This window comes from Tachypleus tridentatus, chromosome 2 (assembly GCF_004210375.1).
Source record: "Tachypleus tridentatus isolate NWPU-2018 chromosome 2, ASM421037v1, whole genome shotgun sequence".
Taxonomy (NCBI): Eukaryota; Metazoa; Arthropoda; class Merostomata; order Xiphosura; family Limulidae; genus Tachypleus; species Tachypleus tridentatus.
Window position 1 is genome coordinate 44,026,596 of NC_134826.1, and position 15,893 is coordinate 44,042,488.

The following is a 15,893-nucleotide window of genomic DNA, read 5'->3' on the forward strand; positions in this document are numbered from 1 at the left end:
TCATCAAACAAGAAACCCAATAACACAAGCACTTTTGTCATTGAAACCTGATAAAGGAAAGTATGCTTTCCGGGAGCATTCGTATTTTTATTTTTTTTCTCTGGTGTTATTTTTTTGTTATTATTTGCGCATTATCGAGATATTTCAGCTGCGATTTGTAACTACTGGTAATTGTCCTCCAAAAGAAAGTATTTGTTTTCAGATGTTTAGTGTGGATATGGTAAGTTCTGGTGAGTTACTAGTAAATGATGGAATATTTGTCTGATGTAGAGAAACTCATCGCATACACATGTCTGCATGAGGTATTGGTATGACTGTGTGTGCTCTCTTTGGTACTTGTAAATATTTCTCGGTAACTTACAGACTACGTCAGATAATCATTAGAATAAGATATTACAATTGTAAAGCAGTTCTACGTGACAGGTAGTTGTCAGTATGTGTCTGTTAACTTTGTTCGTATTAATTGTCCTTATACGACTTATGTTGAAATAAGTGAGATATGCCTGATAATTATTGTTCTGTTTTTTCGAATATTCTCGCAAAGCTACACAAGAGCTAACTGCACGAGACGTACTTAATTTTGAGGTGGTAGACCAGAGGAAGGAGATAGTTAAGAGCATCCACCATCAACTTTTGAGTTACCTTAATTAATCAAATACTGGAATTTCATCTCCGCTCTTTATAACGTACCCAAAGCGTTAAAGTATGAAGAGACAATTTCTTTTCGCAACATCGCAACGCAAACCATGAAACTAATTGTTGGAGTCAAGAAATATTTTATGTTTTGGCCATTCGATTTCAAATGTTTGTTTGGTGACTGATGACAAAGATATTTGAGAACTTAGTCTGTAGACTAATACGAACTTCATGGTTAATAGTTGTTGGTAAGTAAGATAAATATTGAAGCACAAGAGAATATGAACAAAATTACTCTTGTATTTCAATTTCGGAAAACTAATTTTTATAGTAGTCACCGTTAACTATAGCATTTCGCGATTCACATAATTACTAGTGTCTGGCGTTGAATTATATGTACATGTGCAAAATATAATAAATGAAAACGAATTTTGCAGCACAATTTCGTGTCATTTTTAGAAAAGATTTCTTTAAATTTTAAAATGCAAAACCGTACGAGAGATTTTTAAGTACTAATTCTGTGGATGTTTTAAGAAAGTAAATACAAGAAGATGAACAAAGCTAATTTAGTACATTGTTATTTCATATTTATCGTTTTATTTAGTTCATAAATACATATACTAAAATCAAAGTTCATTCTTTAACTCATTCTACTGATATAATAATTTCAAATTTTACAAACGTATCTGAGTTAATACAGATATACAAGCAACTTAAAATAATCATAGTGATAAACTGTTGTGTTATTTGAGCATCATAACTTAGCAGGACGAATTAGGTAATGACACATGATTGGCAATTTTTTTATTGTACTTTTAAATGATATCATTCGGAAAATTGTTAGTCTTCTTTTACGTGAAAAAATTATATAACTTAGAAATGGAAGTAAATAACATTGTAATGACACGTTTTATTAATTATTAGGGTCTCTAGATGGTTAAGTAGTTTAAATCAATTCTACATCTTCCATTTTTTAACCTATAGAGTTTGGTTCATATGGTCCTCAAAGTCTTCGTCCAATTCGTCGTCTACGCCTTCACTACTGCCATCACCAGCCTCCATAGTGTTGTAGTTGGTCTGTAAACAAAAGACACCATGAGAATTTGCAGATCTTAATTACCATCATGTGAAATGTATAATATATAACGGAAAAGTAAGGTACAACAGTTTCCACGATTAATGCTCGAATTTACCTTTAATTTGCCTACATTAAAAGCATCTACCTTATATCTAAGGTCAATATTCCTAGTTTTGTTATATAACTGTGTATAAATTCTTAAGTATTTCACAATTTTATAAATAAAACTTTTACATTCAAAGTGATTTTATTATTGTCAAGTATCAATGATGTATTGAGAAGATAACTATAGTTTTTGACTTACAACGTCCTTCACTATTACAGAACTAGAGGCACAAGCGTGGCACGCCATTTTGCCGACACCATCTTCAGTCGCGATACATCTACAAGCCTGACACTGTGAGTGTTCTGCAGTCATGGTCATGCGGCGGGTTATGACATCAACGAATTTCTTGGTTTTTCTAACGTTCTTTGTCAACTTATTTGTGCTGAAAAATGTTCCTTTTGATTCCCAAGCCAAGGGAACGCAGTGGTCTTTCGGGATTTTTACTTGAGAGCGAACAGCCTTATCACCCTTTAAAATTTTGTCTTTAGCATCTTTTAATGTGTATGCGTATTCCGTGTCCAGACCTAAGCAATTCATAATTTTGCATTAGAATTCAAACCAAAATCCACATAAGTTAAAGGGTCAATAGAAGCATCAGCTTTATTTATTTACTTCAGAAAAACAGTTTCATTTCTCGTACGGTATTCCGTAAAATTTGCAAAGTGATAGAAGTTGTAATTGTATAAAAATCTTCACACAATATATTGTAATACAGATTTAAAGGTTCCAAAAGACTAGATTCTGATTTAAAATAGTTTGTTGTAAAATTATAGTATCAGCTAAGTACGCATAAAATGTCGGTCTAAGGGATGAAACTAACCTAGTAATCGGTTTGCTATTTTCGACTTAATAGCTGATTTCATCTGGAATTCATGGTCCATCAGCAGATGAAGAGTGATTTCATTGTCCAATAGAATCTGCATAATTTCACCGTAGTCATCCTGGAGGAAAAATTGTGAAATAATTTTGAAGGCATATTGATAAATCTAAATATCTTTTGTATTTCGAAAAGATCCATTTTCCAACATAATTTAATATGTAACATTGATACTAATATACAAGTGAGAAACTGCCTTCGTTTAAGCACTACTTCTATATTTCAGATAAAAGTAACCAAAATTGATAAAAACATGGAAAATTATTGTAGTATAAACAAATACAGTAAAGTGTTAATATTAAAACTTGCGAAAGTTATATTAATAATCTCAATTTCCTTACATACATGAATAGAGGTTAATACTGTGATCTATCTTGTAGAAGAATATCCTAATTAACAATAGCTTAAGATAATGGGAAAATACCTTAATACAAAACCATACCTTCTCTGTAAAGCAATAGATTCTACTAACCTTTTCATCTTCACTTTCACAAGTGGAGCATTTGACAAGGACAAAAGTCTTGGTGGCTCCAACATTGAATGGAAGATCAGTAGCAAAGCGAATGGCATGGAAGATGTTATTTGGGCCATTGCCAATTGCCAGACTGGTTATTGCTGAGTCGAAAGAGCGAATGCTGGTAAAAACTTCACCGTTACTGGTGTGAAGATGGGGGAGACCATGAATTCCATCACCTCCAAACCCAACAACAGTGTATCGTACATCAGAGTAACCCTTCTGTCGGTAGTTTCTGTCCGCTCCTCTAGCCAGCTTATCCAGCATGGGTATCACATCCTTGTTACAAACTTTCTCTTCAATGATGAACACAATGTGTGCTGTTTTAAGCGACATGTTTCTGATTACAGTACTTTCTCCTTCTAGCAAGGTGGTGCCACCATATGTTTCACATCGCACTTGATAAACAACCATGTAAACATTATTAGCAAACCTACACTTTATTTTTTACAATCTGAAATATAAGTATAGTTCTCTAGGGCTTTCGGATTAGGTAAAATACAATGTAATAAAACTACAATAATAGCATCCTAGTAATATTTCATTAACAAAAGGTAAACCTTTTGGTGAATATATATAATGTGTGTGTGTGTGTGTGATAGCAAACTTTAATTTATTGGCAAATTCACAGTAATATTCTAAAGTTATTTATCTTTCTCTAAAATTTAGGTGATATACTTCTGTTAAAATGCTCATATATAGAAATATATGTATTTAACTTTTTTACCATAAAATACAAATATATTTCATAACACTAATGTAACATAAATAATATTATTAATCATTAGACACCTGTAGATGGATGGGTCCAATTCTGAGCATTCAATAAACGTATGACACTGTAGTAACCATCCAATAGATGGAAATATCCACTGAACAGTTTGTACTTGAAATCCTGCAGGTGCTGGTACGTTGGATAACTCGAGACGTCTAGTACATCTAGTAGGCTCTGGCGACTGACAGGAAGTTCGAAACTAAAACCTATTTGACCTTGTTCGGGTTTGAAGGTGTAACTGATTCCTGCAATCATGCTGGTCCAGTCCTCAATAAGTACCTTGACAGATTCTAAAGTTATCTTTTTCAAATAAATATAAGATTCACTGATAATATCGTCTACTCCAAAGTATCTAGCAGTGTTAGTTCCCTGAAAAAGTAAAATATATTACTGTAATTTATTTTTCTTATTTTTTCTTGTTACGTTAGGTTATTTTTTTGCTATGTTAATACAAATTATCAATGTTCCCTCAACTTATAAAAACATTTGAGTTTAATATGAAATTCTTACGTTTATCTTACCAACAACGCACGTGCAATGAAATAAAGCACTAAATGATGCGTTTGAAAACCACAACTGCTAAATTCAGTCAGGTAAGGATACTTTCGAAGGAAACACCACGAGGCACCAATAGCATAGACTTAACTTTAAGCTGTTGTTATCTCTGTTTCGTTTTGTTCTATAAACTCACAGGTTTAACACTGAACCAGTGAAGGGTTATAAACTATGTTTTTGTTTAACAGTTTTTTTTTTAAAGTGAAATATTCAGAATGTGAAAAGTCAGAGAGAAATCATGAAAGAAAATAATTTCGATTTAAGTGATTTTCTGTTTCTGAACTACTGTTTTCAACATCTTTAATGGTTAAGAGTAGAATTAAATGACAGGCGCGCATTAGAAATCCTTTGATAAAAGTTTCTCTCATGATATAAAAGAACCATACCTTGTTGTATATGTCTCTAGATAAATCTTTGATATATTCTACGTGTGGGTGGTTATGGAACTCGGAATAGTGAGTCGCAAGGGATGATAAGGAAGTCATAGTGTCTTCCTTGATGTTGTTGTACAAGTCGGAGTAGGAACCATGACGAAAAGCAGCGAAAGTGGCTTTAATTCGGTAGACGTAGTTGTTCAAAGCAATGTAATAGGGATGACCGTAAATCTCTTCAATCAGGTAATCAACAGAATCTAAAGAAACATGTATTTTGGAGTTAAGGCCTTTCCAAACACTTTCATTTTCAGGTTTATGTAAAGAATAACACCATTACGTTTGCTATACGGATTTTTCATTCGAAATACTTTCATTCAAATCAACAGATACTCTTTTATAAAAACAGAATATGAAATTCTTCTCCAATTTCTTTTTGAATGACCTACGAAGTAATAAGTATGTAAACTAGGTTGATAACTTACTGCAAGAAGACTTTTAATTTCTTACCTCTTATTGTTTCCATGACCTCAGAATAAGTATTGTCGATAATGGAACAATAATGCTCAATGAATGGAGTATAATGGCGGATGAACCATTTTATGTCTCTTTGGATCACACGACTTAATTCTGTGGCAACGTCAGTGACATAGGAAACAATTGGTTTTGCCCACTCATAGGCATTCAGACTAAACTTCCTGAAAATATGAACTACCCGATAGAAAATTCGTCCATAAAGATCAACGATAGTTTCCAGGATTTTGATGGATTGTTTACTAATGTTGTTAAAGGTGATTGTGAAGACACGCCCAGTTATGAAAACACCGTTTTTCAAGGCTTCACCAGTTGAAGAAATGATGGAACTAGATAGATTAAATTTCATTGTGCAGGAAATCAGACAATCAAGTAAAACATAGTTTTTTGTGCACTTACTTATAAGTTAAATAATATTAGGAAATACTACATATTCTTGTGTTTCTTTACAATATATCTATTAACACATTTATATATATAACAATGAAGTCATAAGGTAATATTTCATAGTACAAAAACACTTGATTAGTGTTTGCGTTATCTCATTTGTACTTGATTATATAAATGCATACTTTTCTAGCAAGAAATATTTTCTGACCAAACTGTGGCCTCCAGACTTACCCAACAGAATTAGCCACTGCTTCAATACCACCGATAATATCTTTGATGTAGAAGTCATTCTTTCTATACATCTTATAAACCTCCTCGCTGCCTAGGATCAGCTCATGCTGTAGGCTAGCAAAATCCTGCTCCATTTCCTGATAAAATGGCTTTAGTTCTTGAGCCACAGAGCTTTCCAGCATGGTGGATTTGGCATTAAATTCTTGGAAAACCTCACTGGAGACATCATCGATGATGGATGCATGCATGTTATTGATATCTCCGTGCTTGGACACTACTTGCTGCATTAACCAAATGTTTAATGGTACATGTTAGAGAATCCAACATGAAAAAAATAGAAGAACATTCCAAATATAGTATACGTCTACAACTGTAATCAGTGAAGTTTAAAAGTACTGTTTAGTGAGATTTTCGTTCTTATACTAAGTTTCTTATTACATCTCGTTACACAGCACACAGAATATCTAAGATGTGTCTTAAATATTTGATAACTTGGGATAAACCTTGATTGAATAAAAGCATCGTATTTTCGCTACTTAATTATATCTCCAATATATAAACAGCAGGATAATTAAAAAAACATTCAACATTTAATTTACCTTTATGTCGTCTAGCATTTCGGGTCTCCAGCTTATATGACTCCTAAGTACCTTAAACTCCTCCAAACCAAGATCAAAGAGCACATCAGAAACAACACTGCCTTTGTTGATATGGTTAATCTCAAAATGAGCTGCATCTTCGGGTAGGGCGATTCTTACATAAATTCCATCATTTTCTGATTAAGATGAATAAATGTTTTAAGATTAATTACTATTATTTATAGAGACATACGAATATTTTAAAATTAATTATTATTAATTGTAAATAAATATAAATGGCATGGCCAGGTTGTTAAAGAACTCGTTTCGTAATCCGAGGGTCGCGGGCTCGAATCCCCGTCATATCAAACATGCTCGCCCTTTCAGCCGTGAGGGCGTTAAAAGTGACGGTCAATCCAACTTTTCGTTGGTAAGAGAGTAGCCCAAGAGTTGGCGGTGGGTGGTGATGACTAGTTGCCTTCCCTCTAGTCTTACACTACTAAATTAGGGACGGCTAGTGTAGGTAGCTTTCGAGTAGCTTTGCGCGAAATTCTAAACAAACCAAAGAAATATAACTATTTTAAAATTAATTATTATTACTTATAGAGACATATGAATATTTTAAAATTAACTGATGAAAAAAATTCGTGATTTGTCATATTTTAAAGCAATAAAAATTATGTTTTGCAAATAAGTCATGTGCACATGCAATTCTACGAGTTAAATGTATACCTAATTAACAAAATAGGTAATTATTTATTATAACGTTGCACATTTTATCAAGTTACTCATGAAAATTGACGCACGAAGAAATTTATACCGAAAATATTTTTTTTAAATCACCGTGTTTGCGCCATGCAGTTTTATTGGCTTTATCATTTTAGAATTTGGGTATTTTTAATGCTCTTCATTTAAAAAAAATTCTAATCTAAATATACCTTACTATAACTGATGAGTAAAGTTTATAATAACTACCTGGCGTGGTGATGTTCAGTTCCACGTTCAGGTATCGTTTGCTAAACCGGAAGTGAGAGTGGAAAGGACTGTGGTCGTTGAGTTGTTGTTCCAATGCAGCTGTAAATTCATGGTCTCGATTAAACATGCGGCCAAATATTTTTAGTTGGTTGACACTGTCTTTCATCTGATAACACACAGAAATATCAAGTGTTCAGTAGAGTGTTGTGTTACAGTGTTTCATGTAATAGGACAGAATTATGAAATAATGATGTATGTATATGATATGTTTTGCATACTTTCCATTTCTCAGTTTGTCTCAGTTTTTACATACTGAACCTTTAACATAGGTTCATACAATTTTTCTCAACTATTGCTTGTTTACATGTGATAATTCGGTTTTAATTGTATCATTTTTGTTCCTATTTTACTGTCATATTTTACCCATGTTTTTGAAAATAATGAAAAAACAAACTGTTTTACCTGAAAGTTGATTTTCTGTTGCAGTTTCATGAACTTAACCATCAGTTCTTGGACACGTTGTATTCTGTTGCGATCGAGGTAACCAAACTTCACATTGAAAACATATTCATCGTTATTATTGACTATATGACCACTACATGAGGTATCTAAGTTGCTAACTGGATGTTTGAGTCTGGCTTGTAGCATATATTTTGATTCTGTCCAACTCTGGATATTTCTAACTCTGATCTCTGCAACCATGTTGTTTTGGCTGTATCGAGAATAGTCTACTTCAGTTTTCATATAGAACTCAGACGAAGAAACTGAGAAATCACCGAGAATTACAATTTCCTAGAGAGGTAAGATAAAAGTATATTGTTTGAAAACTATTACACGTATTATTACACATTATGATTTGAAGTAACAAAAGCATCCGAGAATAGTAAAAACGTATCATATTAACTGTTACACATGATACGCTAGCCTTTCCAAGTTTTCTATTGGGAGATAATATTCTAATAGTTATGTTAAATAACTAACTTAGCCATAGTAATAATTTACACTTGTGTTTCAACTGAATTATATGAAGAATTATTTTTTTACTGTTTATATAAGTTTAACTTAGATTTCTTGCCTTGGGAAGACGAGGGTATTTGAAGGTCATTTGGAGTTTGTGGGCCGTGATATCTCTTTTACTTTTATCTCGATACTCGAAGCCAAGACCAATGCGTTTGTTTGTGTCTTTAGCTGCGTCCCACAAAAACTCAATGTTGATATGTTTACCGCTTTGAAGAGGTTCGGTTTCTCCTTTGAGCTCAATGGAACGGCTGGGAAGACTCAATTTACCAAAAAAGTCTATACCACGTTTTGATGATTCAACAAGCCTAGCTTCATAAGAGATGGTACGACGAGCTTCTGCATCCCACGTGAATTCAGTGGCATGACTAAAGTCTAACCAGGTGTTTTGATAGATGGTGTGAAAAATCACTTTTCTGGAGGGGATGTTACTTACAACTTTGAGTTCTATTCCATTTTCTAAGGATTTGGCATCAAGAGAAAAGTGAATAGCAGATAATGGAAGTTCGACATTCATATATCTGTGGTATCCCCACGATTCGTATGTAGATGATGTTTGTACCTTTAAGACTTTTTGATTGTTGTAAGTTATTTCCATTTCAATTTTCATGTCATTTTTATTGACAACATTGTATTCAATATTAGCTTTCCTGATTATTTGGAAAGGAGAAGTAATCTTAAGCATTCCTGAGTTCCCTTCACTGTCCATTTTATTGTGAAAGTTGAAAACAATTCTCTGGTTGTTTCCCCAGCTATGCTGAAAGCTACTAAGAAACATTTCGGAAGAATCTTGAACAAGAAAGTTTGTTGCAATGGTTTCCAAACCTCGGAATGGTGTATTGATGGTGATATCTCCTTTCATATTAGTAAGGTTAAAGAACCGGAAAGAACCATCAACAAGTGATGTATCATCCTGAGGGCCTTTAAAGGTAATACGAATATTATAGTGTCCTTGTTCAACAGTGTAGGTTATACCGAAATTGTAGTATTCATAACCATGGAAAGGAGTAGTAACGGCAAATTCACTATTCCAGTTTCCAGGAGCAAACTTAATTGATGTAGAAAATTGTATTTGTGAATGTTGATTCCATTCATATTCCAAAGTTGCTCTAAGTTCTTCACCAGAGATTTTGTAAATGGAGAAAAACGAGTATTGTTTCTGTGGAAGTGTCAAAGTAAACCTGGGATTAACAAAAGTCAAGTCACGATTGTAATGTAGAGTAGTCAACAGTCTAATATTGTGATATCTTTGAATAGGGAGCTTGGAGTTGATGGATATATCATACATACCAGGGTTATGGCGAAATTTTCCAGCAACAGACATTTTTGGAAAAATGTAAGTAGAAGTTTGTATTTCAAGAGAGCCTTCTATGTTCTTGAAGTTTTCATTGAGAAGTTTGATGTCAGTTCTCACCATTTTCAAAATGTCAAAAGGAGTGTTAATCGTGAAGAAAGCTTCCAGTCCCTTCCATCCACTATTACGAATGTTTCCAGCTACACGAATTTCATTCTTAGGCGTTCTAATCAGAACGTTACCTTCCATAACTTCAAAGTTTTTATTCACAAAGCTACTCAATTTCCTTACATACATGAATAGAGGTTAATACTGTGATCTATCTTGTAGAAGAATATCCTAATTAACAATAGCTTAAGATAATGGGAAAATACCTTAATACAAAAACCATACCTTCTCTGTAAAGCAATAGATTCTACTAACCTTTTCATCTTCACTTTCACAAGTAGAGCATTTGACAAGGACAAAAGTCTTGGTGGCTCCAACATTGAATGGAAGATCAGTAGCAAAGCGAATGGCATGGAAGATGTTATTTGGGCCATTGCCAATTGCCAGACTGGTTATTGCTGAGTCGAAAGAGCGAATGCTGGTAAAAACTTCACCGTTACTGGTGTGAAGATGGGGGAGACCATGAATTCCATCACCTCCAAACCCAACAACAGTGTATCGTACATCAGAGTAACCCTTCTGTCGGTAGTTTCTGTCCGCTCCTCTAGCCAGCTTATCCAGCATGGGTATCACATCCTTGTTACAAACTTTCTCTTCAATGATGAACACAATGTGTGCTGTTTTAAGCGACATGTTTCTGATTACAGTACTTTCTCCTTCTAGCAAGGTGGTGCCACCATATGTTTCACATTGCACTTGATAAACAACCATGTAAACATTATTAGCAAATCTACACTTTATTTTTTACAATCTGAAATATAAGTATAGTTCTCTAGGGCTTTCGGATTAGGTAAAATACAATGTAATGAAACTACAACAATAGCATCCTAGTAATATTTCATTAACAAAAGGTAAACCTTTTGGTGAATATATATAATGTGTGTGTGTGTGTGTGTGATGTGTGTGTGTGTGTGATAGCAAACTTTAATTTATTGGCAAATTCACAGTAATATTCTAAAGTTATTTATCTTTCTCTAAAATTTAGGTGATATACTTCTGTTAAAATGCTCATATATAGAAATATATGTATTTAACTTTTTACCATAAAATACAATTATACTTCATAACACTAATGTAACATAAATAATATTATTAATCATTAGACACCTGTAGATGGATGGGTCCAATTCTGAGGATTCAATAAACGTATGACACTGTAGTAACCATCCAATAGATGGAAATATCCACTGAACAGTTTGTACTTGAAATCCTGCAGGTGCTGGTACGTTGGATAACTCGAGACGTCTAGTACATCTAGTAGGCTCTGGCGACTGACAGGAAGTTCGAAACTAAAACCTATTTGACCTTGTTCGGGTTTGAAGGTGTAACTGATTCCTGCAATCATGCTGGTCCAGTCCTCAATAAGTACCTTGACAGATTCTAAAGTTATCTTTTTCAAATAAATATAAGATTCACTGATAATATCGTCTACTCCAAAGTATCTAGCAGTGTTAGTTCCCTGAAAAAGTAAAATATATTACTGTAATTTATTTTTCTTATTTTTTTCTTGTTACGTTAGGTTATTTTTTTTGCTATGTTAATACAAATTATCAATGTTCCCTCAACTTATAAAAACATTTGAGTTTAATATGAAATTCTTACGTTTATCTTACCAACAACACACGTGCAATGAAATAAAGCACTAAATGATGCGTTTGAAAACCACAACTGCTAAATTCAGTCAGGTAAGGATACTTTCGAAGGAAACACCACGAGGCACCAATAGCATAGACTTAACTTTAAGCTGTTGTTATCTCTGTTTCGTTTTGTTCTATAAAGTCACAGGTTTAACACTGAACCAGTGAAGGGTTATAAACTATGTTTTTGTTTAACAGTTTTTTTTTAAAGTGAAATATTCAGAATGTGAAAAGTCAGAGAGAAATCATGAAAGAAAATAATTTCGATTTAAGTGATTTTCTGTTTCTGAACTACTGTTTTCAACATCTTTAATGTATAAGAGTAGAATTAAATGACAGGCGCGCATTAGAAATCCTTTGATAAAAGTTTCTCTCATGATATAAAAGAACCATACCTTGTTGTATATGTCTCTAGATAAATCTTTGATATATTCTACGTGTGGGTGGTTATGGAACTCGGAATAGTGAGTCGCAAGGGATGATAAGGAAGTCATAGTGTCTTCCTTGATGTTGTTGTACAGGTCGGAGTAGTAACCATGACGAAAAGCAGCGAAAGTGGCTTTAATTCGGTAGACGTAGTTGTTCAAAGCAATGTAATAGGGATGACCGTAAATCTCTTCAATCAGGTAATCAACAGAATCTAAAGAAACATGTATTTTGGAGTTAAGGCCTTTCCAAACACTTTTATTTTCAGGTTTATGTAAAGAATAACACCATTACGTTTGCTATACGGATTTTTCATTCGAAATACTTTCATTCAAATCAACAGATACTCTTTTATAAAAACAGAATATGAAATTCTTCTCCAATTTCTTTTTGAATGACCTACGAAGTAATAAGTATGTAAACTAGGTTGATAACTTACTGCAAGAAGACTTTTAATTTCTTACCTCTTATTGTTTCCATGACCTCAGAATAAGTATTGCCGATAATGGAACAATAATGCTCAATGAATGGAGTATAATGGCGGATGAACCATTTTATGTCTCTTTGGATCACACGACTTAATTCTGTGGCAACGTCAGTGACATAGGAAACAATTGGTTTTGCCCACTCATAGGCATTCAGACTGAACTTCCTGAAAATATGAACTACCCCATAGAAAATTCGTCCATAAAGATCAACGATAGTTTCCAGGATTTTGATGGATTGTTTACTAATGTTGTTAAAGGTGATTGTGAAGACACGCCCAGTTATGAAAACACCGTTTTTCAAGGCTTCACCAGTTGAAGAAATGATGGAACTAGATAGATTAAATTTCATTGTGCAGGAAATCAGACAATCAAGTAAAACATAGTTTTTGTGCACTTACTTATAAGTTAAATAATATTAGAAAATACTACATATTCTTGTGTTTCTTTACAATATATCTATTAACACATTTATATATATAACAATGAAGTCATAAGGTAATATTTCATAGTACAAAAACACTTGATTAGTGTTTGTGTTATCTCATTTGTACTTGATTATATGAATGCATACTTTTCTAGCAAGAAATATTTTCTGACCGAACTGTGGCCTCCAGACTTACCCAACAGAATTAGCCACTGCTTCAATACCACCGATAATATCTTTGATGTAGAAGTCATTCTTTCTATACATCTTATAAACCTCCTCGCTGCCTAGGATCAGCTCATGCTGTAGGCTAGCAAAATCCTGCTCCATTTCCTGATAAAATGGCTTTAGTTCTTGAGCCACAGAGCTTTTCAGCATGGTGGATTTGGCATTAAATTCTTGGAAAACCTCACTGGAGACATCATCGATGATGGATGCATGCATGTTATTGATATCTCCGTGCTTGGACACTACTTGCTGCATTAACCAAATGTTTAATGGTACATGTTAGAGAATCCAACATGAAAAAATAGAAGAACATTCCAAATATAGTATACGTCTACAACTGTAATCAGTGAAGTTTAAAAGTACTGTTTAGTGAGATTTTCGTTCTTATACTAAGTTTCTTATTACATCTCGTTACACAGCACACAGAATATCTAAGATGTGTCTTAAATATTTGATAACTTGGGATAAACCTTGATTGAATAAAAGCATCGTATTTTCGCTACTTAATTATATCTCCAATATATAAACAGCAGGATAATTAAAAAAACATTCAACATTTAATTTACCTTTATGTCGTCTAGCATTTCGGGTCTCCAGCTTATATGACTCCTAAGTACCTTAAACTCCTCCAAACCAAGATCAAAGAGCACATCAGAAACAACACTGCCTTTGTTGATATGGTTAATCTCAAAATGAGCTGCATCTTCGGGTAGGGCGATTCTTACATAAATTCCATCATTTTCTGATTAAGATGAATAAATGTTTTAAGATTAATTACTATTATTTATAGAGACATACGAATATTTTAAAATTAATTATTATTAATTGTAAATAAATATAAATGGCATGGCCAGGTTGTTAAAGAACTCGTTTCGTAATCCGAGGGTCGCGGGCTCGAATCCCCGTCATATCAAACATGCTCGCCCTTTCAGCCGTGAGGGCGTTAAAAGTGACGGTCAATCCAACTTTTCGTTGGTAAGAGAGTAGCCCAAGAGTTGGCGGTGGGTGGTGATGACTAGTTGCCTTCCCTCTAGTCTTACACTACTAAATTAGGGACGGCTAGTGTAGGTAGCTTTCGAGTAGCTTTGCGCGAAATTCTAAACAAACCAAAGAAATATAACTATTTTAAAATTAATTATTATTACTTATAGAGACATATGAATATTTTAAAATTAACTGATGAAAAAAATTCGTGATTTGTCATATTTTAAAGCAATAAAAATTATGTTTTGCAAATAAGTCATGTGCACATGCAATTCTACGAGTTAAATGTATACCTAATTAACAAAATAGGTAATTATTTATTATAACGTTGCACATTTTATCAAGTTACTCATGAAAATCGACGCACGAAGAAATTTATACCGAAAATATTTTTTTTAAATCACCGTGTTTGCGCCATGCAGTTTTATTGGCTTTATCATTTTAGAATTTGGGTATTTTTAATGCTCTTCATTTAAAAAAATTCTAATCTAAATATACCTTACTATAACTGATGAGTAAAGTTTATAATAACTACCTGGCGTGGTGATGTTCAGTTCCACGTTCAGGTATCGTTTGCTAAACCGGAAGTGAGAGTGGAAAGGACTGTGGTCGTTGAGTTGTTGTTCCAATGCAGCTGTAAATTCATGGTCTCGATTAAACATGCGGCCAAATATTTTTAGTTGGTTGACACTGTCTTTCATCTGATAACACACAGAAATATCAAGTGTTCAGTAGAGTGTTGTGTTACAGTGTTTCATGTAATAGGACAGAATTATGAAATAATGATGTATGTATATGCTATGTTTTGCATACTTTCCATTTCTCAGTTTGTCTCAGTTTTTACATACTGAACCTTTAACATAGGTTCATACAATTTTTCTCAACTATTGCTTGTTTACATGTGATAATTCGGTTTTAATTGTATCATTTTTGTTCCTATTTTACTGTCATATTTTACCCATGTTTTTGAAAATAATGAAAAAACAAACTGTTTTACCTGAAAGTTGATTTTCTGTTGCAGTTTCATGAACTTAACCATCAGTTCTTGGACACGTTGTATTCTGTTGCGATCGAGGTAACCAAACTTCACATTGAAAACATATTCATCGTTATTATTGACTATATGACCACTACATGAGGTATCTAAGTTGCTAACTGGATGTTTGAGTCTGGCTTGTAGCATATATTTTGATTCTGTCCAACTCTGGATATTTCTAACTCTGATCTCTGCAACCATGTTGTTTTGGCTGTATCGAGAATAGTCTACTTCAGTTTTCATATAGAACTCAGACGAAGAAACTGAGAAATCACCGAGAATTACAATTTCCTAGAGAGGTAAGATAAAAGTATATTGTTTGAAAAGTATTACACTATTATTACACATTATGATTTGAAGTAACAAAAGCATCCGAGAATAGTAAAAACGTATCATATTAACTGTTACACATGATACGCTAGCCTTTCCAAGTTTTCTATTGGGAGATAATATTCTAATAGTTATGTTAAATAACTAACTTAGCCATAGTAATAATTTACACTTGTGTTTCAACTGAATTATATGAAGAATTATTTTTTTACTATTTATATAAGTTTAACTTAGATTTCTT

The 15,893-nt window shown here is 33.3% G+C and overlaps 1 protein-coding gene across 2 annotated transcripts in view; it reads right to left on the reverse strand.

Moving 5' to 3' along the window:
- Nucleotides 1–1,210: 1,210 nt before the first annotated feature.
- Nucleotides 1,211–15,893, reverse strand: part of LOC143242367 (uncharacterized) — a 37,382-nt gene continuing 22,699 nt past the window's right edge. Inside the window, exons 20-30 of one of the 2 annotated variants that reach the window (XM_076485726.1) lie at nt 15,284–15,613; nt 14,822–14,987; nt 13,869–14,044; nt 13,271–13,551; nt 12,627–12,979; nt 12,132–12,376; nt 11,207–11,558; nt 10,355–10,794; nt 2,641–2,761; nt 2,019–2,344; nt 1,211–1,713 (exon numbers count right to left, since the gene is read on the reverse strand). In XM_076485726.1, the coding sequence (XP_076341841.1) occupies nt 1,615–1,713; nt 2,019–2,344; nt 2,641–2,761; nt 10,355–10,794; nt 11,207–11,558; nt 12,132–12,376; nt 12,627–12,979; nt 13,271–13,551; nt 13,869–14,044; nt 14,822–14,987; nt 15,284–15,613 (2,889 nt within the window). In that variant the 3' untranslated portion in view covers nt 1,211–1,614. The remainder of the gene's footprint in view (nt 1,714–2,018; nt 2,345–2,640; nt 2,762–10,354; nt 10,795–11,206; nt 11,559–12,131; nt 12,377–12,626; nt 12,980–13,270; nt 13,552–13,868; nt 14,045–14,821; nt 14,988–15,283; nt 15,614–15,893) is intronic. The other variant, XM_076485732.1, reaches the window with a different exon arrangement.